Source organism: Meriones unguiculatus, chromosome 5 (assembly GCF_030254825.1).
Source record: "Meriones unguiculatus strain TT.TT164.6M chromosome 5, Bangor_MerUng_6.1, whole genome shotgun sequence".
NCBI lineage: Eukaryota > Metazoa > Chordata > Mammalia > Rodentia > Muridae > Meriones > Meriones unguiculatus.
This window is the reverse complement of record NC_083353.1, coordinates 33355224-33382324: the sequence shown is the minus strand read 5'-3', so window position 1 is coordinate 33382324 and position 27101 is coordinate 33355224. Positions and strand designations below refer to the sequence as shown.

The window sequence follows — 27101 nt, the reverse complement described above, 5'->3', positions numbered from 1 at the left end:
CAGAATAAAACCAAGATAGTGTCAATGCCAAGGTAGAAAATTTTGGTATTTGGGGTGTGTGTGTGTGCATGTGTGTGCATGTACATGTTCTTGTATGGGTACACATGTGGAGACCAGTAGCTATTCTTGAATGTTGTTCCTGCAGACCTATCCGTCTTCTTTTTTGACAAAGGGTCTCTTGTTGGCTTGTAGCTTGGCCATTAGACTAGGCTGGCCATCAAGCCCTTGGATGTGCCTCCTCCTCTCCAGGGCTGGGATTATAAGACACGGCACCACACCTAGCCTTTATGTGTGTGTGAGGATCACAGAGAGGTTCTCATGCTTTCACAAAAAGTCTTTCCAACTGAGCCACCTCCCCATCCCCCAGCCGTCATATCCCAGCATACTCCTCAGAGGATGTTTAGGAAGATGGAGCTAGTGAAAGTAAGACACAGACATGTTGTTTACTAAGTCTAGAAATAGTAGCTTAAGTAAAACTTTCTAGGTGGTTAGTAAACTAATTCAGTAAATTTTCATAACTGATTTCTATTGTGGAGGCCATTGTAATTTTTGTTTTAAAGAAAAATGAAGGCATACAAAGGCTAAATATTCCTAAAGTTTGATATTCAAGATGCAGTGATAGACTTCCATATGACTCCGCTTCTGAAGTCCAGGTAACTGACTCTCTGCCCTTTAAAATGGCGTACATGTACTCTGAATCTGTGGGGTAAATAGGATGCAAATGTCAGGTTCATTTTGGCAAACTTATTTATAAACTTTCTCCTTTTTCTAAGAGATGAACTCACCACAGAACCTCCTGGATGAAGTGTATGTAGATAGACCTGCGTGCCCTCTTCTCTATGACAGCTTGAGTTCAGTATGACAAAATTTACTTTCCCCAGCATCTAGATACATATGCAAAGTGGTGAAAGGAAGAAGTATGAAAATACACACACACACACACACACACACACACACACAATTTTGATGTGCCTCTGAGTTTCTGCTTTCCTCCTCTCTTGCAGATGCTTCATCCCAAACATCTATGCTGCTCTGTTCACGGCTGCTCTCGTCCCTCTAACGTGCCTCGTGGTGGTGTTTGTGGTTTTCATTCATGCGTACCAGCTGAAGCCGCAGTGGAAAGGTTACGATGACGTCTTCAGAGGACGAACAAACGCAGCAGGTTAGGAAGGAATTATTTTTGCATTTTAGAGATGGGAACTCCTCCAAGGGGAAATGCCATGGTGGTTTCTTGGGGTTTGGTGTTTTTGTTGTTTTGCTTAATTTTTTTTTCTATGTGAAATAAAGGGATGAAAGTAGGCGCAGCTTTCTGCGCTTAGTTCAGCCTTGAACTAAGCTACGTTTTCTGGTGTCCGCTGCTTGGAACTTCCTGGCAGCTCTCCTCCCTCAGGCCAGTGGATTTTACTGCTGTTTCCAGTTTCCCTGAAGGTGTTACTGTCCAGGCCAGTGAGTCACCGGCTTCGGGAACAGCTTCCCAGGCTTTCCCCAACTTAAGCAATAACAACCTGCATTCAGCCAGTGAACTCATTTCACTTCCTGCGGATTCGGCGTCACTCAAGGCTCTGTGGGGCTCGGGAGCACTGCATTTTGCACGTGGCCTTCGTTCTGGTCGTGCTGACAGACATTTTAATGCATGTGTAATCAGAGAGCCTCATAAGTGGCTGCACATGTCTGGTTAACAGTGCAGATTTTTCCAGCCCAAACTGGCTTTCACCGTGCCTCATTTTTCCCTTTGAATCATGCTCAGCACAGGTTTTTATGATCCGATTCCCTTTTTGGGGTACTTAAAATAGAGTTGCCTAGAAATTTCCTTAACCAAGAACAATAACCATGTACCTAAGGACAGAAAAATATCACTTAACCACTGTGTGAGTACCCGAGAAACTGAGAGGAGATTTGAACTAGAAAGGGGCATCTCTTGGGCTAGTGATCTTTTCTTTTCTTGGCTTCTACAAGCCCACTGTCAAATGAGCAGCCAGCCAGGGGGAATTAACCACATTTTAGATGCTTCTCAGAGTTCAAGCAGGTACCACCATGTTGTCCCTGAAATCCTATCTAATGCGTTGTCAAGGTCTTAGGAGATGTAGTCAGTTAAAAGGTGCCTGTGACATGAGGAAGCTTCCTTGCGCCTACACTGGATTGGGATGCAAAAGCATTATGTATAGAAGAATGAGAAGAGCACCCCATGTGCTTCTCCCATAGCTGTAGGTACCTGGCAGCTCTTCTCCCACTCTCATTTGGCATAATAAGGTGTACAGAGAAGTATTTGCAGTCATGAGTAGCCTTAAATTCATCAACACAAAGGTAATATTCAATGTAGAATTCCTAATTTGTTTTAATTCCTGGAATGTTTTTATTCAACATGTGATTCATTGTGGTAAAATGGCCAGTATGTCTTAAAGGGAAAGGGTTTTTTTCCTTAAATAAAATGTCTTTTGGTTAGTCACAAGATAAAGGTACTAGCGTTGTGTTAGTACATGACTTAAATCTAGCACTTGGGAGGCAGAGGCATGTATCTCTTTGAGTTCAAGGCCACCCTGGTCTACATAGTGAGTTCCTGGACATCCAGGGTTATGTAGAGACCCTGTCTCAAAAAAAAGGAAGAAAAAATAAAGGAGAGAGAGAGCGAGAAAGAGAGAGGAAGGAAGGAAGGAAGGAAGGAAGGAAGGAAGGAAGGAAGGAAGGAAGGAATAGCGCCAGCATATTCACATGTATCTATTTTATCAATGCTAATAATGTGGAGAACTAGCAGAGGCAGCTAATCCTTTAAAGACCTAAGTCTCCCCCGTACTTCTTGCACCAAGACAGTACTCTGGTTATCAGAACACAGATCTGTCATGCATTGAACATGAGATACATCACAGTTGTATCTCAACTAGGTGACCCACTCTGCTAGAAAATACAAAAACATTGCTTTATTAAGTCTTCCTAATGTAAAACATTTATGGTACTACTATTCCCTTATTCTAATGATAATCTAGTCAGAATAGTTACTGCCTAATTCCTGGGCTCTTTACATCTTTCTTCTCAGTCTCTTCTTATCTAGTCTCTTTTTTTCTTCATTTCAGTAATTCAGTTGGCTAGACTTCAAAACTATGAAGTGCCTATTTTCACTCTTCAGCCCTGAGGTGCCCAAAACCAAAGTCTGGTGTCTGTAGCCAACAAGACTACCCATTAATCACTGCTGCCCCATAAATTAGTTATGATTTATCCCACATTCTGATCCTGTCAACCTCACTTTTTCCTAAAATTACCTGATACAGCCACCTTTACCCTGTAAGGAGGGGGACTTCTGAATGATTGAGAGAAAGGTAGATGTGGTTAATCACACTCACAGAATCTTCACTAACTCCCCAAATAACGCTAAATCCAGTTTAAAATTGTATGAACACAAGTCAACTTCTCCCAGACGCACTCCATTCAGCATCACACTTGCACAGCTCTGGCATGGCCTCTCCGTAGCATCACTGCAAACGGAATCCTTCCTTCCTCGAGTGTCCTTATTTCTGTGGTTACGACAGTCCTTGTCATAGGATGAGCCTGTGGCTTGCTTAGCTTTGTGTGGTTAACTTTATACAAATAACTCCCTGAGGACAAGGAATATTCAAGATTCTTTTCTGTGCCTCTGAGGTCTCTCAGAATACTCATTGGATAGCAACAACATCGTTGGTATTCTTATGTAATTGAATAAATGAACAATATTTGAGGAACTATAAAACTTAAAATTGTAGTAATGGGCACCCTGTGAATATCACAGGGATAGGTGCTGCTACATCATAAAAGTGGAATTGAACAATTTATCTCATTGATCTATTTGTCCATATTCCATTAATTTTTTTTCCTGTCCTTGCCTTCTGTGGATCTCAGAGCTATGTTTGGATTTACCTTTTCATTTAACTCTACTTAATGTGCCCCATATACAGCAAATCCAGAATTTCTAGGGGGAAAATAAAAACCTTTTTTTCCTACTCTAATCAGGAGCATTTAGTACTTTGCTGAAGTCTTCTTGTTAAAATTGGACTGCACTGACCTTTAAAATATCCAATTAAAGTGGCACTGTAAATTAGTGTTTTACCTTTCTACTCTACTCAAATATAGGTAGTAGCTAAAGATAACATAGTAACAAAAGAATATTAAAAGTAAGATGAATATATCTCTGTGGATTAGAAACAGAGCAGAAGCATGAAATGGTGATCAGAGACAAAACCCTAACATTTTGAGACCAGAAAGATGTGGCTGCAAGCTGTCCTCTCCTCTGGTGATAAAGCGGGACCCATAAGGTTCTAACCCATGGAAAATGCAATGGATCATTCGTGGCAGAAGCTTGGGGAGTTACCACAGTAGCTTCAGCTTTGACATAAGGGAACATACCAAGCCAAGAAGACAGTTGCATCTCATTAAATCCCAGGGCCAGGCTCTTTAGGGTTAGAAACTGTATCTGCCTCGCTATAAAGTCACCATGGAAACAGAAGGACCAAAACCCCAAAATATGCCCTGAGGTCTCTGAAAGCCTCAGGAGTGTTTAGGAGAGGCAATAACAGAACCATTCTAATGGTGATGGTTGAGAAAGATAAAATGAATAAAGGAACAAATGTTTTCTATTCAATATTAACTGCAATCTGAACCAGAAAGGAAACTACAAGCTCAGAACTTAAAATGTAACAAAATGTAACAAAAGATGAATTTAATCCATGAATCTGATCCTATGTAGAGGTCTGTAAAAGATTTATAATGAGTTAGTTAAAGACCCTAAAGTAGGAAGCAGTAAAGAGCATATTCAGCCCGTGCAAGCCACTCAGCAAATTCCGTCCCCACTTTCTCTGTTTACCCTGGAAAGCTTTGTTGAGATACAGTTTATATAGCATAAAAGCTGCTCTGTTTAAGCTGTCCAGTTTGTGGAGCGTCCATGTGTTTATACAGTTGTGGAACTGCACGATAATCTAACTTTAGAACATTTCCCTTGGTTCATACGAAACCTCCCACTCAGCCATCCTCAGTCCCCATTCTCCACCCTCCTGAGCACTATGAACCTGCCTCCTCTCCCTCTCTGTCTTGATGTTTGCTCTGAAAGTTTCATACAGTAGGATCCTAGAACACATGGTTTTGCATGTCTGCCTTCTTAACTAAGCATAATGTGCTCAAAGTTCATCCGCATCATTACACAGACCTTTCATTATGCCCAGCACCTTTTTACTGCCAGACAACAGTGCACCATAAGGACTCTATTAAATCTTGCATTCATTTGAGGGACATTTGGGCTGCTTTCTCTTTGGGGTTAATATAAACAATAATTGTGTGAACATACATGTGTAAGTTTTGGCACTGATGAGTATCTTCATTCCTCTTAGGTATGTGTAGGAGAAGACATGCTTGGCCATAAGGTGACTGCAGCTAACTGTCAAATCTACACAAATATTTTCCATATCTGCACAAATATTTCTCTGGCTACAGAAACCTGTCTTTCTTTTCTTTCTCTCTCTCTCTCTCTCTCTCTCTCTCTCTCTCTCTCTCTCTCTTTCTTTCTTTCTTTCTTTGTTTCTCTCTCTCTTTCTTTTTCTTTCTCTTTCTTTCTTTCTTTCTTTCTTTCTCTCTCTCTCTTTCTTTCTTTCATTATTTTTTTGAGATGGGATCTCACTGTGTTGCCCAGGGTAGTCTTGAACTCAAATGATTCCTCTATTTCAACCTCCCAAGTGCTGGGATCACAGAAGCCTACTTGGCCTGTGTTCAAATATGGGTTGTTTTTGTTTTTTGCTTTTAATAACTGATCCACATCTGTTTGTTTACTTATTGTCTACGTTTTCATAAGGCAGAGTTAAGTCCTAAGACTAGGCACCCTGCAGAGAATACCTTATTCAGTACCTTCATCTTCTGATGTCACTGATACCATACTCATGAGAGTACTTAAACATGAAAGAAAGAAAGAAAGAAAGAAAGAAAGAAAGAAAGAAAGAAAGAAAGAAAGAAATGTAACATAATTTCTGAAATAATAACAAGGAAAAGTTACTGCCAAAAAATTAACTATATGAATGTTGAGATAAACTGTGAACACAGCAGAGAGGAGATATAGCTATGAGTAGGTTCTAAAGAAAAGCTGGAGAATCCTCAAAGAAAGTATATTAAAAAAAGAACAGAGAAAAAATGAAAACAAGGCTAAAAAGTATAAGAATAGATCTATCAATGGAAGAAGGAAATTTGGGAAACCAGAAACAACACAATTGTTGAGATAAAGCTCCAGAATTTTCTGGAATCAGTATTTGTAAGAGCTGAGTGGCCTATTGAGAGTATTATCAAAATACTAAGAATATTTTGAACATGTCTGTGTCTGTATTTTGGAAAGCTGGATCTTGAGTAACTTTTCTTTGCTTCCGATAATCTGTACCCTGACTGTAAGTACACAAGTCCCATTCAGGACTTGAGAGTCTATAGTGTGAGCAAATGTGCTTGCTGTTTGCTGGAAACCTAAGTCTAAAGACAGCACACATGGTCACTCTCTTCTCTTTCTCGGAGCAGCTGGTGCAGTTCACACCCTCCCGGGCACTGGATGCTGAAGATGGAGTGTGCTCTAAGCATTCTCTTGGGGGCCCAGCACAGCTCACTCAAGTTCTAAATAGATGAAGGCAACTCAGATGAAGGCAACTAAATAGATGAAGGCAACTTCCTCCTAAGGCAACTCAGACAGCTTAGAGTTTCATTACATTTTCCCTGCATTAGAACAGTTGAGCAGATACAGTTGATGCCAGCATCAGACATATTTGAATAACTGAATGGGCTATATCATGGCATTTGGCCTAGAATCTTCTACTGTTCTCCAAACAGTTCTCCAAATCATTTCCTTCACAGAATATATATGCCGGACAAAAGGAGCAATTTCCTCCAACAAGTATTTGTCCCCACTGAATATAATATCAATGAGAATCCTTGCCTCTTGCACTTTGAGTAACTTTTTTGCTTCTGACATTCCTTCAAGCAGCATTCAAGTAGGAAAGAGGGTGGATTGGGAGCTGTAGATAGCCATCTTCTCTACCTTTCCTCCTGAGAGGGCCTGGAGCAGCCTATCAGCATGGCCTTAGGGGACCCCAGAGTTGACCTGTGTGAATCTGGCTCTGAATGAAGGTCAGTGGCTCTCTGTGAGCCTCAGTAGCTTCCTCCTCACTTCTGTGGGTAGATGTGCTGGAGAATGAGTCACAAAGGTATTCTAAACCACATTTCAGTGTCTCAAATGGCATTTCAAAAGAAGCCTATAATTTTCAGGTTTGGTTTTGATCTCAGGCAATGATAAGCTGGTCTCTCCTTTCAGACTTATTTTAGAAGTTGCTGACTCCTTTCTGATTAATCAGCCAGTTCTTATGTGATGAAAGATTCATGAAACAGAGAAAGAAAATTAATTGGAATGAAAAGAGGAAGTAGGTGATTAACAAGTCCTTTTGTTATAAAAATCCCCACATAGGTTTCAGTATATATACAAAACTAGAAAGGTGGCCTGGGCCACACCACCCTGAACACAGCTGACGCTGATCTCAGAGGCTAAGCATCACAATGCTTAGTACCTGAATGGGTGAGGAAGCACACTGCTGGCCAGTCCTGATGAGACCTGATAGGCTAGTGTCAGATGGAAGGGGAGGAGGACCTACCCTATCAGTGGACTTGGGGAAGGGCATGGGAGAAGATGAGGGAGGGAGGGTAGGATTGGTAGGGGATGAAGGAGGGGGCTATAGCTGAATAAATTGTAATAACTTAAAAAAATTAAAAAAGATTTATTAAAAAAAAAAGAGATCCTTTGTATGGTAATGGCCAGCTCTCTTGAGCGGGGGGCCTTATTAATGGCAAAATGCTTCCAGCCCTTGGAAGGCTCATTCTCTTTATCCTTAGACTAAACAGTAATAGGTGCAATAAAGTTCCATTTCTGTTATGGAAATCACTGAAAACTTACAGTGAATGTAAAACATTTTACCAAATCTTAAATTAAGTGCTTTTTATTACTAACATTAAAAAAAATCAAATAGAATTCCAAGAAACTTACTGAAACTCAAAAGAGTAAGATAAAAGATAAATGATAAATGAAATACTCTCCATGTTGCTGTCTCCAAAATGACTGACTTACTGTTTCCCTCTTTGGGACTCGGGTGCTCCTTTTCACATCAAGGGGACTCTCCTTCCCCTCCCTAAGTTTGGTTGGCTTGGGTCTTGCTTACACAAATCTCATGGAAACAATGCTGATTCACAATGCATCTAGCTCGTCCGAGGACTAACTCTTTTAACTGTCTTTAACTTGGAAGCCAGCCACTATATTTGTTCAGTTATCCTGAGATGCCCACACTGGCAAAAAGACCAAGCTAACCAGCGGGGAGCAGGCGTGTGGAGAGAAATGTTTAGCCATCCTGCGTGGTTTTAGTGGCGCCCTGGTTCTGGATATGTGAGTGAAGAAGCCATCTTGTAGGATCCAGCACAGAATGGAAAACCTGCCAAGGGTCGCTGCAGCAGGGCGGTGAGCAGCCATTTTAAGTGACTAGGTTTTGTGCTGCTTTGTCACAAATGGTTGGAACATCTAGAGCAGGAAGCCTCATTTTTCCTGCTTCAAAATTATGTATTGGTGTCATCTTAAGTTTTGCTTGCAGAAACGTGGTTTATGAGTAAAATTACAAAAGTGCCACCTGATTTTTTTAAACTAAAGCATTGTAGCTTACCCTAAAGCAAGGAGAGAGTTACCTTACCTAAAACGGTACCTGTGTGCTTGCCTGGGACCCAGCGTGACCAACACAACAGGTTTCACATGGTCTTGGCAGCAAAGGCTTGTTTGCAGTCTCCTCCTAGTTTTACTGCGGAAAGGAAAATGAAAGCACAGCGCCTGGAGACCTAAGGAAAACCCCAGAGCCGTCCACCACACAGTGAGCATCTCTTCCCTTGAGCCTTTGCAAGCTCAGCTCAACCTTCGGACATCCTGTTAGGAGTGCTGGGGAAAATCCCACGTGTATCAGGAAACATTATGAATGCTCCTTCTCTGTGACCTCAGCCTTCAGAGATTCAAATCAAGAAATCTTTTCCTTCCTTCCTTGTTTGTTTGTTTATTTTGTCTTGTCTTGTATTTTCCTTTGCACTTGGGATTTGGTATTAATCTCTATAAACTCCTAGAAGAAGGTTGGGGCTATACTTTTGCTGCAGAGTGCTTGCTAACACACAATTCTCAGGTTTTATCCCCAGGACCATAAGCAAACCAGGAAAACCTCCGAGAACATTAGCCTCAGGGATCTCTGATGCCTTTGTACCTCCAGATGAAAATTACAAAATAAAATCAAAGAGTTAGAAGTGTAAAATTTTTCCCTGATTTGTACAGATAACCAAAGAAGAAAGGGTGGACAAGGATGCTGAGTCTTTCTAGAATTCGCAGTTTCTGAATATCCTTTTGTTAACAGTTGTATTGTTTTATTAATGTTTTGCGTGTTTCACAGGAAGTGTTTCATCCTCCCCCACTCTTCCCAGATCCACTCCCCCCTCTCTCCCCACTCAGCTTGTTCCTGAACGTCTTTATTTCAGGGTATCTCTTTATCTCTTACCCACTCTCACTCCCTGATGACAGATAAAGGTAGCTCTCACGATCAGATAGCAAAACAAAAAACAAAAAACAAACAAACAAAAAAACTATCTCATAGTTAGGCAGGTTTCCTAAAGCATGCAAGAACGGACGGTGCCTACCTATAAGTGACAGGTATGAATCTTCGAGGTCCTTGTCCACTTCATGTCCATCATCATCATCATCATCATCTGCACTACCATTAAGGTCCATCATATTCCAAGCACTGTGCTGAGAAGTTGTGTGTAGAGACAGCTTTTGTTTCAGTGTTTATCTGAAACAAATACTATTACTTATGTAGTCAGGTAGGGAAAGCCAGGCAACACAAGACTGGGAACCAGACAAAAGTATTTCTTCATAGAGTTGGGATGAAAACCACAGGTGATGTACAAGTTCTGCAGAGCCACCATGATTGCCAATACAATCCCAATCTGTAAAATTTTAGAAGGTGTCCATAAAAATAATCATTAGATTCTGTTCCCCCAGAAAGAACTTGCAGGCATCTTGGCTGGAAAATTACTTTTGTGTCTGCTACTTCGTTTTTTGTTGTTGTTTTTATTTCCCGTGAAGACCTCTCCCTCTATTCCTTTACTGAAACACCCAGTTTTCCTCACTATTTCCCTAGTTGATACAGCTGTTATGCAACTACTCTTTTAAGGGAATGTTTGAATGATAAACTGCCAACATGTGTAAGTATTTAATAAACTCCCTAGAACATACTGAGAGCTTGAAATTTGTCGTTTCTTACTAGCTTAATACCATCCAGTATGTGCTTAGTATAACACTATGAGATCTTTTCTTTAACACACTTTCTAAAAGTCTCTCACATGTCCTCTTCCATTTCTTTCCTTGTCATTATGCCTGGAGTATTGGGCAGCTTTGGTTGCCACACAGGACCGTAGATCCAAAGAACTGGTATTTATTCCTCACAGTTTCAGGGGCCAGGCATCCATGATGAAGCTCATTTGGATCCAGAGGCCCATCCTCCAGCTGTGGTCTTGCTGTGTACTCACAGTATCCTCTGTCTCTTCTAAGTCATTAACCCCACTGTGAGAGCTTCACTACCTGATGGCGTTACCTCCTGGAGATCCATTCCTACATTACCACCTTGCTGGGAGTTAGGCTTTCTCCATGTGAATTTGAAGACTAGACAACACAACTCCATTAATGATACCTGGATCATATCTACCATCATCTCATAGTTAAGACTCTTGCCACTGTCTTGAGACTTGTGTTCCTTGGTTCATATTTAACTCTCTTCTATGCCAAAGCATTCTAAAATCCAAATTGATCATGCCATTAAAATAACCCAATGGTGGCACTCCTGAGGTGTTAGAATTAAAAGAAAACCCTACTACTTGCCATACTCCACACACCTGAGCCACACCTACAAACCTTGCTGTTACCCAAAAGTGGTATAGCTTTTAATAAGTCTGGATTTAACACAGCTAAGCTCACTCTTGGTTTCTGAATTCATTTGTGGGTGGTTTCAGAAGAGGCTAGAGAGCAGAACTGCACCCATTTTTGTTTTGTTTTTGTTTTTTAAGTGGGGCAAGGTATTGTCCTCATACATGTACCTATGTGTTTGTGTAGAGGTTGGAGTGGAGAATAACTCTTGGGAATTGTTTTCTCCTGCCATCTTATGATATCTGGGTATCAAACAGGATGTCTAGTGTGGGAACCAGCACCTCCACCTGCTGAGCCACCAGTCCTGGAACTGATTTATACTTTGCTGTCCACTTTCATGAGGCTTTGGTCAGGGGTTCATGGAAGATGTGGCCTATGCATTACACAATAAAAGCCAGTATCTGTGACAGTCAAATAGTTTTGTGGCTGGAGATGAGTCTTAACGTGGATGCCACCTCTTACCAACATGGGTGTGATTTTGTCCTGTCACATTATGTTTGACCAGAGAACCAATGAAACATTCCCAATTGTTTATAATGTACTTATGGACTTTCAATGTATTTCCTCCTTGCTCATTTCCAATTTAATACAAAAATAAATTTAAATTTTTATGGTGGCATATTCCACCTTTTAGAAAGAGTTACTCTTCTTCAAATCCTTCTTCACTTATCTTTTAAAAGTTACTGATGACTCATTGCTTTCTAATCCTTTAAAACTCTGTAAAATAGCTATTCCTGTTTATTGCTTTGATCTGGAAGTAGTTTTTAATGGATGACGGCACTCTTCCATTCAGCTCCTGGCAAAGGAAAAGACAATTTCTCACTTTTAAAATATGTCTGTCTAGAATTAGCATTTACACCATTGCCAATGAATGTATATAAAACTGAACTAGACAGTAGAAATATCTGGTTTTTTGGCCTGTTTTTCTTGGACTGTTTGTATTCTGACATTGTAAAGAACCCCTCAGCTAGCTTCTTTAATTCACTGCTCTGCCAGGCTCTTAGTTGCAGACTCCATTGTAACTTTTTCCATGTACCTTTTATTGCCATTACTATTATTTCAAATTCTTCCTACACATGATTCAATTTTTACATTGCTCTTTATATAAATAGTCCTTGAAATAGTGGTTTGTATGGATACACTTTAAAATGATTGACTAATAAAATATTGAAGAGCAGATTTACGAATAAAGAAAAGTAGTATTGTTATTACCAGAAAAAAGCAGAAACTGGGCATAAATAATCTTTGAAATGAGCAGTTGGATTATATTGGTGGCACAATGCCTGTACTTTAGAGATTATACTTACTAGTTTACACAATGTAATACAAAATCAAATAGGAAAATGGTATTCTTGCTACACATTATTTGTGAAGAAAACCACACTATTGCAGTGAGGAAGCGAACTTCCCTGGGCTAAGGAGCAGCCACTCTTTCAGGGGCCTTACTCTACAGGAAGTGAGTGATGAAGTGGTTCTTTCCTCTAGACCAGCTGCACAAGAACACTTTTCCACTTAAGAGGAAGCTGAAACTTTTTTCCTTCTCACATTCCAGGACCATGCAGCTCTGCCATCAAATGTTTTCAGAGCCCTGTATTCTCGGCTACCCTTTCCCTCCACATTGTGGCCGGTGCCTGGGTTCATGATGACCCTCTCCTTGTCCCTTGTATTCCTCCCACATCTCACTCAGCACCATGTATGCATCTTCTCCTGCTGCCTATTCTCATTTATCCTTGATCCTCAGGGTGAGTGCTCTTCTCTGGACCTTTCACTGTCCTCTCAGAGTCTAGTCTGGAACCAGAAATTGGACAAGGATATTTGCATTTGTTCTTTTGATTTCCTCACCAACGTGCCTTCCTCTTTAAGTAATTTGGCCATCTGCCAGTCTAGTCTAGGCCACACAGTACTCTTTATTACTCTTTATTTTGGCCAGGAACTCATAATGATCTAGGTGCCTCTGTCTCCCCAGTGCTGGGATTAAAGGCATGTACCACCATGCTCAGGGATTAATGGACAATGGCAAGCTTTTGTGTAACATGGGGACCAGACTGCTTTGTGGTCAGTTTTATATTCTTGAGAACAGCTCTGTATGTGGGTGTGATGTTCATTTTCTGCATTTACAGAGACAGTTATTTAATAACAGAAAGTAATACAGAGTCCTAATAAAGAGTAAAGTAATTAAATAAAATAATGAAATAATACAGAAAATAATTATCAAACAATTAGTGGTGTTCTGTAATACAAACTAATTTATTATGAGCCGCTTTCACTGGGCCATATCTGCTTCCCAGAAATCTTCGGATTATCTTTAATTGGTTCTCAAGTAATCTTTGAACCAGAGCCCACTGCCCTTAGGTGTTGATTTAATGCCTTCTGTCTCTACAGGAAATTGAAGACAGCATCATGCTACCGCCTTACTCCCTCTTCCTTCATCTGGTCATCATTCTTTATCACCTCCTATTCACCTGGGTCCCTCCCTTCTTACTTAAGTAGCTGGCTCTCGGGAAAACCAGGCCTCACATTTGTACTTTTCATCTGTCTTTCCTTCTCTTAGAACTGGTTTTACTAAATTTTCCACAGATGTCTTAGAGTTTAAACCTCAGTCTTCTGGGCCTTCCCCACAATCTAAAGATTGCTTCATTTTACACTACCTAGAAGGGCTTACACATCACATTATCAAGTTACTGCTGTGCCTCTCTCCCTCCCTTCACAAACAAGCTCCTCCAGCAGTTCTCATCATCTGTTCACTGCTATGCTGTGAGGGTGACTCCTTCATCACCCCTGCCCTTGCACACCAAACCCACCATCGTCCCTCTCATCTGTTTATCCTTAAGCTCTCCTGCTGAAGCCAGGCCTGACAGCTAGCCACCCCTCCTCAGGAAACCTGTCTCCCTTGTGTTGGTGATATTTCCACTTTCCTACACACTCCCTGCTAATGGTTCTTCCTTGTGATGGAACTCCAAAGTGCATGTGTTCTCTGGGGATTGCCTCTGATTACTACCACGGCGCTAGTAATTTTAAAGTCTGCAACCCCCTCCACTCTGTTTCCATTTATAGGCACACACATTTTCATATGGTTTTAGGAAACACCAGTTTCCCTCTAGTTTCCACACTTCCTTCGAGATGTGTGAAAAAGTCTCACCTGCCTTCATACGCCTCGATAAATTCTGCTGATCTCACTGTTGTTTACGTTTCTCATTTGCTTCCTCTTTTTTTTTTTTTTATTTGTACCCAAGACACTTGTGTAGTTTCTTTCACTGTGCAGTCATAGCCACTACAGTTCACTGGTCATCAGAACTGAATTATCAGAACCTTGCAGTCTCATGAGCCTGCAGACTTACTGAATTAGAGTCTTTAGTGATAGATTCCCACCATCTACCTTTGCTTTCGGATTTGGGTACCATGACAGTTCTCTCTTGGTACGGTGTCTTTGCCCCTCCCTTTCCCTACTGGGGGGTGATGCTCGTCTGCCATTCCCTTGCCTTGGGCCTTTGCTATCACCCACTTAGAAGGCCACCATGGTTCCTCATGTGGTGGCCCTGCTCCTGCTCCCTCCCCGTCAGCCTGTTCACTAACCTCTTTTGGCCATGGGGTACCTCTAATTTTCAGAAATGTTAAGTGGCTCTCTCTAGTTGATGGAAAACCATTCTGCATTGCTGGCTCACTGCTGTGAGTTTCTTTTCATTACTCATTTCTGTGAAATTTTAACTGCAACCAAAGGAGCAGTCTACGTGGATTCATAAATTTGCCTTTTCCCCTTTCTTTACACTGTTCTTATTTCTTTAACCTCACCAAAACTGAATATCAACTTCCTTCTTCACAAATGCTTTCCTGACTCTACTGGAGCCAAGCAACTGTGTGTGCGTGTTCACATAAAAGTACACACACACACACACACACACACACACACACACACGGACCACCACTGTGAGAATAAACCAAACGACAGCATCTACCTTACAATTCCAAGTAGCACTACATACATACCTGTGGACCAGTATAGCCATGATTTGAAATTCACGTGAAAGATTCAAGGGGGAAAGGGATGCTAGAATTAAAATCTCAAAAACATGAAAGATCACATAGGACACTGACATGCAGAGAAAGAAAAGTTTAAATAATCTATCATTGCATGCAATTCAAATTAGTTACTCAGTAATATATAAACACTGTCAAAACAAAGTTTGTAAAGGTTTTTGTTGTTGTTCTTTGTTTATGTTTGTGTAGGTTGGTTGTTTTTTTTTTTTTTTTTATGTGTAAGTATTTTGCTTGCATGTGTGTCTGTGCCCCATGTGCATGCCTTGTGTCTGTGAAAGCCAGAGAGGGTATCGGGTCCACTGGACTAGAATTACATGTGAGTGCTAGAATCAAGCCTGGGTCCTCTGGAAAGCCATCAGTGCTTTTAACCACTGAACCACCCTGAGGTTTTGTTTTTCTGTGCTGAGAGAGGGTCTCACTCTGTAGGCTGGCTGTCCTGGAGAGCTATGTAGACCAGGCTGACTGGGAACTCGCAGTGCTGAGATTAAAGGTATGCACCACCATGCCCAGTGACTTCTGCGTTTGTTTTGCTTTAATGGTTTCCTTCCCATTAAATCAAACACATGGAATTCAATTTGGGAATATCTTTTTCTCTCAACACAACCATTTCCTCTTTTTTATTCTCTGAGATTGATAGGAAGAATGAGCAATAAGGCATTAGTTCACACCTTGTGCCTAAAAATCCCTGCCCCACCTGTGTGTATTGTGCTGTTGACTATGGCAAGCCTTTATGTAACACGTACCAAATAGCTCTGTGGTCAGCTGTAGGTTCCTGTGATCAACTCTGTGCACGTGATGTTCATTTTCTGCATTTACAGACATAGTTATTTAACAAGAGAAAGTAATACACCCAAACCTTTTGAGCAATGCAGCATCATTTCTAAGGGGAGGCAATTCCCTCTGTAATCTAATAGCAAGTGGGAGAAGAATGTAATCAATCACACTGAAAAAGAAACAAGGTCGGGGTGTGGTGGTTCACTCCTTTGAACCCAACACTCAGGTAGAAGCAGGAAGATCCCTGTGATAAAGCAGTGGAAGTTTAAAAACAAAATGAATAAAATTTAAAATTGTGGTTTCTAGTAGGATAGCTAAAGCAAAAAGTTAAAGGAGCAAATAAGTTTTAAGGTAAATTAGCAATTATCCAGAGTGAGTCTGTATCAGAAAACACTTTTAGGGACAGGCATATTCTGACAACCCACAAAAATATAATCTTGAACACACAGAATTATCATTAGCATTAATTTTTGAGATGTTTTGTTATTTAACTCAAAACTCTAGCACTGAACTTGAGCCTCTTAAATCCTAATGACTGTTCGGTGATATACAAACAAACTATGTGTAACATTTAAGTCGTTTCTAATGGGTGCTTTATAACTTATTTCTACATATTATAATCCTATTATAGTAGGGTTCAGACTGAGGATTTAATCTCCATTGCTGTGTTCTCACAGCTGTGTGTTAGGTTTTGCTGCCCATGTCCTGGCCCCTCTCTAAAGGCCTGTCTCAAGCTCTTTAAGGGATAACTATAATGCTACAGAGCTCGGCTACGCCAGTCTTAAGCTGTTACTTTGCTGGTTTCATGTGTGTTTTAGAACTCTGATCATCTAAAAGCTTGTCGCTTTCATTTGGCAAAACATCCACAGAAAACATATGCCATCTGCAAACCCAAATGACACCCCCTTCCTGTACTTGTAGGACAGTTTTTGTACCACGGGAGGAAAACCGTGTGTTTCTCCTTTCCCGAAGAACCACAGGCATGACGGACACCTCCATCTACACAGCAGAATAGTGTCTGGCAACTGTGAAGTACATGGTTCAAATAGAATTACTCTAATAACAGTTTTTGTAGGGTCGATGTGGGTCTGTCTAATAGAACTCGGTTAGTCTCCTTAGATTTAAAATTACAGCCTGCAAATTGAAAATTATATATAGCTTTTGCGAGACGAGACCATAATTCTAGGCTTTTACCATTTTTTCAGTCCATATAAATCACACTCAAAGCAGGCTTGACACTGAGCTGTCCGTTAACATCCCTGTGAGCCCCAAGTCTGCTGTTAACAAAAGCCTGGTGTTTGGATTCGCAGCGGACCTTGAGATGGGGATAAACTCATTTTCCTTCAACCGTGCAAAATTGGCTACATTCTAGGACTGACTTCTGTCCCGAGGCCAGTTCCTTCCACGCCGTCCTTCCCACATCGTGTCAGCAGTGTATGTCTGCAGGTGCTAAGGACAGGCCTGTGCTATGGGTGTTCTCACCCAGGCTTCCTTCTCCTAAGATCTACTATGAACTACCACGTAGATAGCTAGATCCATTAGATACATAGATCTGCCTCATTTTCCCTTTAAAAAATCTCATGGACTGTGAGTCACAAGCCCTGGATAGTCCCATTATCAGCATAGTTTAAGTGGAATGGGGTGAGGTGGGGAGGCTACATGATACAGCACAGAGTGGATAGAATGGACGAAATGAGCTAGGATTCGGGAAGCTTTTCTCTCAAGAGTGTGAGATTCACAGATACATTGCTTTCTGTGATTTGTGCTAGGTAGAAAGATTCAAGGTCAGGAACTTAGGGTAGCTCTGGCTCCTCAGTGGTCTTGAAATGTCATATGACTATGAAAATCTTAACTAAAATGGACTGATTCTAAGAGTATTCAGTGCCTGTCACCCCTTTTCTTTCTGTTTTCCTCCTTCCATTAAAATGTAAGTAATTGAGCTGGCAAGACGGCTTAGAAGGTAAAGTCTCTGGACGCTAAGCCTAAAAAGCTCAATCTCCAGGTTGTCCTCTGATCTCCACAAGGGCATGGGAGCATGCAGCTGCCACCACCCCAGGTACATAAATAAACATAATTGAACTTAAAAAAATAATAATCAGCTAGGCGCAGTGATGCACATCTTTAATCCCAGCACTTGGGGAGGAAGTTCTCTGTGAGTTCCTGGCCAGCCTGGTCTACAAAGTGAGTCTAGGACAGCCAAGGATACACAGAGAAACCCTGTGTTGGAAAGAGAGAGAGAGAGAAAGAAAGAATGAATGAATGAATTACAGGATCTGTCATTGGGGTAATATTAACAGGCAGCTTTGCCTGCACATTACAACCATAAATTTTTCTAGCATTGCTTCTCTGCATCTTAAAGCCCCTGATTATTCTCCCTCTCCCTTATGCCCTGTGTGTGTGTATGTGTGTGAGTGTATGTATATGTGTGTGTTGTGTTTGTGTGATATGTGTGTATGTGTGTGAGTATATGTATGTGTTGTGTGTGTGTGTTGTGTGTGTGCATATGTGTGTCTGTGTTGTGTGTGTGTATGTGTGTGTTGTGTGTGTGCATATATGTGTCTGTGTGTATGTGTGTGTTGTGTGTGCTGTGTATGTGCATATGTGTGTCTGTGTTGTGTGTGTGCATGAGTGTGTGTTGTGTGTGTATATATGTGTGTATATACGTGTGTGTTGTGTGTGTATTGTGTGTATGTGTGTGGTGTGTGTGTATGTGTGTATATGTGTGTGTGCATGTGTGTGTTGTGTGTGAGTGTATGTTATGTGTGTGTGTGGTGTGTGTTTGTGTGTGTATGGTGTATGTGTTGTGTGTGTGTGTGTGTGTGTTTTCCTTTGCATTTAAGCAGAAAGTGGGAGAAATAAATAGAGGGCAGGCAAATTTAGCTCAGTTCTGCTTTTAACAGTAGCGTAGCTATTTCTACAAAGACCTGAACTAGAATTTGCCTTTTACTTATTAATTTACCTAAGTATGAGTCCCTAGTTTGATGAGCAAGGTGCTGGATTATGCACTCGAAAGTGTTTTCAGGAGTTTTGTGCAGTAGAGAATCTCACAAGGTACAAATGTATTTATATTTTCCATTGAAAAAAGAACTAATAGGTAGTATATATCCATAGATAGATTTTTAAAAACAGGTAGGTAGGTAAACAAATGACAGATACATAAATAGATGATATCTAGATAATTAGATGACACATGATAGCAAGGTATTATGATGGACAGATTATAATTGAAAGATATGTAGACAGACAGACATCTACAGGAAAAGAGATAGCGTAAAGTCCTGGATCCTTTAATTATGTCAAAATCTGACACCTGCCAATAATGGAAGACCAGGGTGGCCATGGTGCAGGTCAGGAATTCTGGCCCAGTCTGAAGGCCGGAGAGCAGGAGCACCACAGACGGGAAGACCTGTGCTCCAGAATGTGCAGTCAGGGACAAGGAAGGTGAGGCTTATGATCCCCTCTACCTTTTGGCTTTGTGTGGACCCCAATGACTTGGGAAATGACCTCTCACATTGTGGAAGGCTACATGCTTTACCCACAATTCAAATGCTCAGCTTTCTGACACATCCTCAAAGATACACCCAGACAATTTATTAAGGTCTGTCTTATCACAGTCAAGTTATCATATAAAATCAGAAATCACTTAACTTATGTAATTATTTGGTGCTTATAAATGCTATGAAATTTTAAAAATAAAGGCAAAAGGTGGGAGAGGGTGTAGAAGAGAAGCTGCCGAAGGGTTATTTAAAATCTTTTTAAAATAAATAATATTTTATTAATCCTTTAAGGATTTCATACAGTGAATATTGATTATATTCACCCAGCCCTCTTTACTCTGCCCAGATGTCCCCTTCCTTCCTTATCTTGCCTCAACTTTGTGTCTTCTTTTTATTTATTTTTAGGTAGCCCATCAACTATAATTTGTACTACTGACATATCCTGAATATCCAATAGTCTGTGGTCAACCTACCAGCAACTATATCTTAAATAAAACTGACTTTCCCTCCCCAAGAGCCACAAATTTTCTATGGTTCTTTATTTAGAAGTAGAATCTCAACACATTCACACACACACACACACACACACACACGCTGAAATATTGACTAGCATTGTATTGCATGCATCCTGTGCAGGTCACCACAGCCGCTGTGAGTTCATGAGCGTGTGGTCCTGTAATGTCCAAAGGACAAACTTGTTGTTCTATTCCTCCGTGAACTCAAGGTCTCAGTATATTTCTGACTCCCTATTCCACCACAGATCCTGAGAAGCCTTTGGGTTAGATGATATGTATGTCCCACGTGTAACTGAGAATTCCACATATACTTATTCTTTGTACTTTGATCAGTCCATTCAACAGAATAATAGTAGTAATTTACTTTCAGGCCTCTGACAGGCCTGGGTTTCCTTCTGTGGAGCAGACCTCACGTGGCTGGTTATCCCCATTACATCCTGCCACTGTTACATCTATAGGCTACAAGAAGCCTTTTTAAAGAGGTTGGACAGAACATTTTCAATTGTAGTTTGAATGTGATGGAGCTTCTCCAGAACATCAGAAGTACTGAAACAAGAAGGAAATTCTGAAATTGGAACTGTGTTAGGACTTGTGATTAAAGATTAGGAATGCGAGCGGACCAAATGTGGAAGTTTTTTCTGCAAAGCTCTCCCATAAGAGTTGTGTTTACTAGCCACAGGATTATCATCATGGATTGCTGCAGCCATGAATCATCTGAAGGAATGGGCGGGCATGGGAGCGTTAGCAGGCCTTCGGGTGTTGGTCTCCTTGGTTTGCCTGTGGTGTATATGCAAGATTAGAGTCTCACAACAGCATAATGCAGCCATGATCATTCAGGCCTTTACAGCCATTGAAGCAGGACAGTCTCCCCAAGCATGGCTGGCTACCATAAAAAGCAAAAATGTTACGCTCAGGATGCAAGGCTAAGCACTGCACTCAGGATCAGCTGCTTTCGACCCAGAGAAGAGCACGACTGATTGTATGCGGGTTGATGCCCCAGGTCCTGCCTCTGAGAAAAAGGTATCAGAAGGGTCTGATGCTCTTTGGGTGGATGACACCTAAATGAACATCGGTACAAAGTCCCAATTTATTTCTAATATCAGAGATCAGACCTCTACTCTTGCCTGATGTGTCTAAAACAAAAAGGGGGAACTGTAGAGAGCTGCGGAATGCCGCGCCTTAAAGATGGAGCTGGTTTTCGCCTTCCACCTTCCCGATGGTGAGTGCTCTCTGTCACAAACAACTCCATATTTGGCTAAGGCTGAGGATCTGGCTTGCTTCCATGTATGTGGACCTATCTGCATTGCCCACGTGGCACGCTGGGGTTGGCTACCCAGAGGCTATTTAAGCTGTGGGCTGGCTTTCCCCAGGGTCAGAAGATTGTTCAAGGTTCCTGAATAAACTGCATTGAGAAGAACAAAAAAAAAAAAAGATCAGAAAGAAGGAGAGGAGGACCTCCCCTATCAGTGGACTTGGGGAGAGGCATGCATGCAGAAAGGGGGGGAGGGTGGGACCAGGAGGGGAGGAGGGAGGGGCTTATGGGGAGATACAAAAGGAATAAAGTGTAATTAATAAAAGTTAAATAAAAAATTAAAAAAAAAAGAGTTGGGTTTAATCTGTTCCACAGAGTGGCCTAATGTTCGCTGCCCAGTCCTGGGATGTAAATGCCTTACCGCTCTCTGGAGGCCTATGAGCTTCTAGGCATATCGGAGAGCGCTGCTGAGGGCTTGTGTGTTGTGGAATCAGTGCTAACAAAGGATAAGGAGGCTCACGGAACAATATATTCCAACAAAAGAGTGAGTCACATCATGGAAGCATCTTTGTAATATCTAGTATTTTCACAGTAAGAACCATGTTTTTAAAACAAGATCATGTTTTTAATAATCAATTTAAAATGGGTGTTCTGTCCAAGATCAACCAATAAATATCTTAAATTCCCATCATCTCACCATCATGTTTCTTGTTTTATGTTGATGAGACTGTCTTAGTAGCACATCCCAAACTGTAAAAACCTGGTGTTATTTCTAAAACACTGTCACATAGCCTAATGGGTGTAATTTTCAAAGAAAACAGTTAAACCAGCAATAAGCTTTCTCTAAAATTCACAGTTAAATTCATGGAAATCACACACATCCTCGCCACAACCCAAAACAAAAAATAAAGAGCTGGGCTGTGGTCCATCCACTCCAACATGAAGAGTAGGCTTCCCAGTGACAGAAGTAACATAGATACTTACTGCTTTTTCCCCTTCCTACAAATAACTTCTTCCAAGAAAGCTTTACAATACTTTGCTTTTCGCATATGCAACTTTTTGTTACTTTAAGTATTTCAGTACTTGGATAAATTTTTTTCCTTATAAAGCAGCTTCTATTCTTTGGAAATTTCATACATGAATGCATTGTAATTTGATCATACCCACCACCTCTCCCCACATTCAATTTATCCTGGGCCCTCACAACCCCAAATTCTCCACTCAACTTTATGTCTTTCTCTCTTTTATACGTATATATAACCCACTGAGTCCAGTTAGTGCTGTCCATAGGTACACGGGTATAGGGCCATTCACTGGAACATGAGATACTTATCGAGGGCCACACAGATGAAGAAAACTGACTCTCCCTTCCCTGTTTCTATTGGTTGCCAGTAGTTCCTTCACTAAGGGCGGGACCTCTGCCCACCTTCCCTGTCCATGCGCCAGTGCCGCAGGCAATCACAGATGCTACAAATCCATGAGCGCAATGGCCTTGTCATGTTCATAAGACACTATTGTACAATAGTCCTCACTCCCATCAGGCTTTTATAGTCAGAGAGAGGTGTGTGTACACATGTGTGCATGCCTGTCTGTGCAAATGTGTATATGTGTGTATGCTTTATCAAACATACCTAGTATTAGCTATTCTTCCTGCCTCCTCTGCCCTGCCCTCTCACCCCTTCCTCACTTAAACCTTCCCCCATCACTCCCCTTTCCATCTTCATTCCATCAGTGCAGAATTTTATCTTCATACACACCTCATTTAACAGTCTTTTCCTTTTGTAATAACATATATCACAAACTTAGTACTTGAATGTTTTCAGTATCCACCCAATTATCATTAACTATATAGTTAATCGTAACCAACTCCCACAATGCTATCAAAACATCCTGAAGCTTTTTATCATCCCAAACAGAAATTGTGTCCTCCAAATAATCACCCCTTGTGCACTGTCCTTCTGACTCTGGTTCCCTCCTTTCTACTTCCTTTCCCTGTGAATCAGGCTCACTGCCCTGATGCCAGTGAAATTATTAGTCCTTTTGGGACCATGTTATCTCACTCAGCCAAACATTTTGCAAATGATTTTGTAATATGTAATACAATACAACTGATACTGCAGTGTATAGTAGAGCCCTACTCACTTTTAATCCACGGTGCCTTTGTCTTAACAAAAATACCATACAGAAAATAACATACCTTAAAACAGCAGAACTTACCCCTCAGGGTTCGCAGTGAGCAGTCCCAGACAGCTCTGCCAATTGTCTGGTATTTGGTAAGGACCCCACTTTCATTCATGGACGATGTCATCCTTGTGGTCTTCACTGTGAAAGGAGCAAGGCAGCTCCCTGGAGCCTCTTTGATAAGTCGTAATCTCTTTTGTGACTCTCTGCTTTTGCACGAGGTGATATTATAATACACCTAAACACTATGTTTTGTTTATGCTTGGCGAACATTTGGCTGTTTCAATTTGTTGTTCCACCCCTACTTTCACTTCTGTGGGATAGAACTAGACGTGGGATTGTTGGATCCTATGGTAACTCTCTGCTTAACTTTTAAGCACCCACCAAGGTTTCCATAGCACATACACAGGTCATTCCCATGATCAGTACGCACTGCTCCAATTCTTCCCATCTTCTCACTTACTGTTTTCTGACTTCTTGGCAATAGCTGTCATAATGAATATGAATTATAGTTTGGTTTTTCACATGTTCATCAGACATTTACATAATTTCTTTGAGAAACATCTTTCTTAGCCTTTGCCCATTTTAGAATTGGACTGGAGCTTCTGCTGTTGTTTTTGAGTTGTGAAGAGTCTTTATATATTGCTGATGGCATTGTATTTCCTTAGATTTCCTTGTTCCTTGGACAAAATACTGTATTCCTAAGGTCCCTTTTTATGGTGGACATTGAAATTACTCTTTTATATGTTATCTCCAGTGACAAAATGATCTAATTCAAGTTAAAGTATGTAAATACAGGTTTATTAGGAGCTCTCAACGGGATCATTGGTCCCAAAGAACAATGCCAGAGAAACTGACATGCAGGAGACAGAAAAGTGTGCAAGCAGAAAGAGAGAGAGAAGGGAAGAGGGGAAACCAGATGTCTGGGTTATATAGTGGAGAGTCTCTGGGTGAGGGGAAGCACCCTCATTGGCTTGAGAGTTCAGGGTCGAGGGCAGGGTATACCAGCCATGCCCTGCAGCAGGTAGGGACCAAGGGATGCTGAGAGCAGCTAGAAATCAGGTCTGCCTTGGTTTAAAAGGTACCTTAGCTGCTTGTCCTGGGTCTGAAGCCCAACAAAAGCCACCTCTGAATATCATTTGTCCCTAACTTTACCAATTTTAAGTGTCTCCTTGGATAAGCCTTGACATATAGGCAAGAGATAGTTACTAGTAATTTATTATATGCAAAAACCCAGCTTGGTAATTAGGAAACTGAAGTTATTTCCATTAAGGGAACAAAAGGGTCTAGTTTGCCAAATTAAATTCATGGTAGCATGGTAGCCATTTACCAACATGCTTCTCAACTTCCATTCCAGTCCTCTCTTCTCTTTTTGCTGAGGCTCTCGAGAACTAAACGGTGCCTCTTCAGCAGTGCATTAGCAAGAAAGCTGTTCAGGCTTGAGTTTCAGTGCCTCTCCCTTGGACGGGTGCCTTCTAGGACACTGCAACCCAATTACAGACTTGCAGTCTTTGTTACCGAAGTGCCCCCTCCTCCATCTTTACAGGCTTCAACCCCACAAAATCCAGATGTGCCTCTGGATGTTTCTTCCACCCGAAACCATCTTTTAATTACCGCCGCTCTGCTGGAAAGTCAGCATGGGGTCTGCTAAGTGTCAATTATTTGTGACAGGCTTTCCTCCTAACGGAGTTTCTGCTCTGAAGTGCCAAGCTACCACACTTCTTACAGAGGAAATGGGCAGTGGGCAGAGCAGCCCCAGCATGCTCTGTTGGATTTTGCACTAAGTCCTATTGGCACATAGTACTTGCTTCGCTTTAGGCACTTAGAAGAACATGTCAACCAAATTCTGGGACTGTGGATCCTAACTGTGAATTTAAAATTGTGTGTGGCCTTCCATGCTCCACACAGAGCCACTTATAGAAATGTGTGTTTGTACAGTGGGAGCAAAGAATGCCGTCTGTAGAGATGGTGATGAATCTTTGGAAACTGTACAACTTCCTAGTCTGCTCAAGGCCTTCTGACCTGTTAGCTAAGTAGAATCTCATTGCAGGGGGGGGGGGCAGAAAATGATTAAAATTTCAGTCAGATCATATTCTCTCTTGTTTAGCTTGAAGACATTAATGGAAAAAATTACCAGTCTACATAAACCTATTTTACATTATCATATTTTCCTTGAGAAATTCAATAACTCAAATTATTTGTAAGAGTGTATCTGAGCAAAATAACAGCACACCACATTCCCCTGCTAAGAAGTCTTTCTTATAAATAAATAAGTTAATTAATTGATCAATCAATCTAATTTTTCTTCCTTTTGCCATTTCTTTCTCTTTTTCTTTATTTTCCTCAACAACTCCAGCCCAAGTCCACTAATTGGTTCAGACCAAGGTGTATACTCACCAAAGGGCTCCCGAGCCTTGGCTACCTGAACCCAGCCACTATGAGAGTAATCTGAGTAGGAAGTGAAATGTAACACAGAATCCAGAACGAGTCTGGAAGCATACTAGATACTAGCATTCTAGTAGATACTAGAAACTATGCAAGGAAGTACATAGAGGAGTCAAGTATGTTGAGGTTAGTGAGGAATGGCCTGCTCATTGACAGGGAATGCCACCACGAATTGTGGAAAGGGGAAAAACATGGAACTGGTGTCTGTGATGTTGGCACCATCTTGGACCCAGAACTAAGCATATGTTGGTAGGATGGTAGGGAAATAAGAAGAGGCACAGAAGCCACAAGAAAGGCCTCCAACTAGGGGCAACTTAAACATCAAAATAAATATTAATGAATTAATAGCCCTCTAAATATAATAGAAATCTCTGAGTCCATATCATTAAAGTAAATAAACTAAACATTTGGTAGTGAAAAAATATTTATACAGTTTCCAAGTAATGCCATGTAATATATTTCTTAATTACAAAGTTTTCACCTTTTAAAAAGGCTAATTTTAGTGGGAAATCCATGCACCCCTCCCATACTCAGGTGACCAGAATGAGCACCTTCATTAATAGAACAAAGTGAACTCTTGCATTAAAATAATGTGTTATAACTTGTGATGTCTACATTTACAGTCCAAATCTAAACATGAAAAAAAATCAAATAAACCCAAATACGATGGTATTTGTTTGTTCTCGTTTAATTCCTGTTGCTATGATAAAATGACCCGACTAAAGCAACGAGGAGTAGAAAGGGTTTATTTTAGTTCACAGTTAGTTTATCATAGTAAAGAAATCAAGGTGGAAGGAACTTAGACAGTTGGCCACAGCCATCTACACGTTTACCTGCTTCCTTGCTTGCCTGTGTTCAGCTTCATTTCTCCACTCCTCTACAGGCCAGGCCTCTTGAACAGCACCATCAAGAGTGGGCAAGGCCTTCTCCAAATCAACTAACACTTAGTATTCAAGACAATTTCCACACTTTGTGGGGACTTTTGGTGCTGCTGGTGGCTGATCAGGACTATTCTGAGAGTTCCTGGGACAGTCTATCCTCATGCCTTTCAGGAGCTTGAAATCATATTAATTTATGGCTGCTTCAAGATCTCATTCAACTTCTAAATGGCATATGTAGATTGTGCTATCACTGTTAACATCTCTTCCATGAAGCCATTTGAAGACTCAAACAACCCCGCCTCACTAAATCAAAGGACACAAGTGGTATTGACAATAGAGTCTCGTGACCAGAACCAGTCCACCTTGAAGACTGTTAAAGGAGCTGGGGATACAGTGGTGAAGAGCATACTGCTCTTCCAGAGGACCCAGGTTCAATTCCCAGCACACACGTGATGATCCACCACTGTCTGTAACTCCAGCTCCACAGGATCCAACACCCTCTTCTGGCTTGAGCAGACACTGCCTGCAAGTCCTGCAGAGACATAC

General features: G+C 41.2%; 1 protein-coding gene across 1 annotated transcript in view; it reads left to right on the top strand.

The window, feature by feature from the left end:
- Adgrv1 (adhesion G protein-coupled receptor V1) overlaps positions 1 to 27101 on the top strand; it is a 568841-nt gene that overhangs the window by 476205 nt on the left and 65535 nt on the right. Inside the window, exon 86 of the mRNA XM_060383611.1 lies at positions 1005 to 1162. Within this exon, the coding sequence (XP_060239594.1) occupies positions 1005 to 1162 (158 nt within the window). The remainder of the gene's footprint in view (positions 1 to 1004; positions 1163 to 27101) is intronic.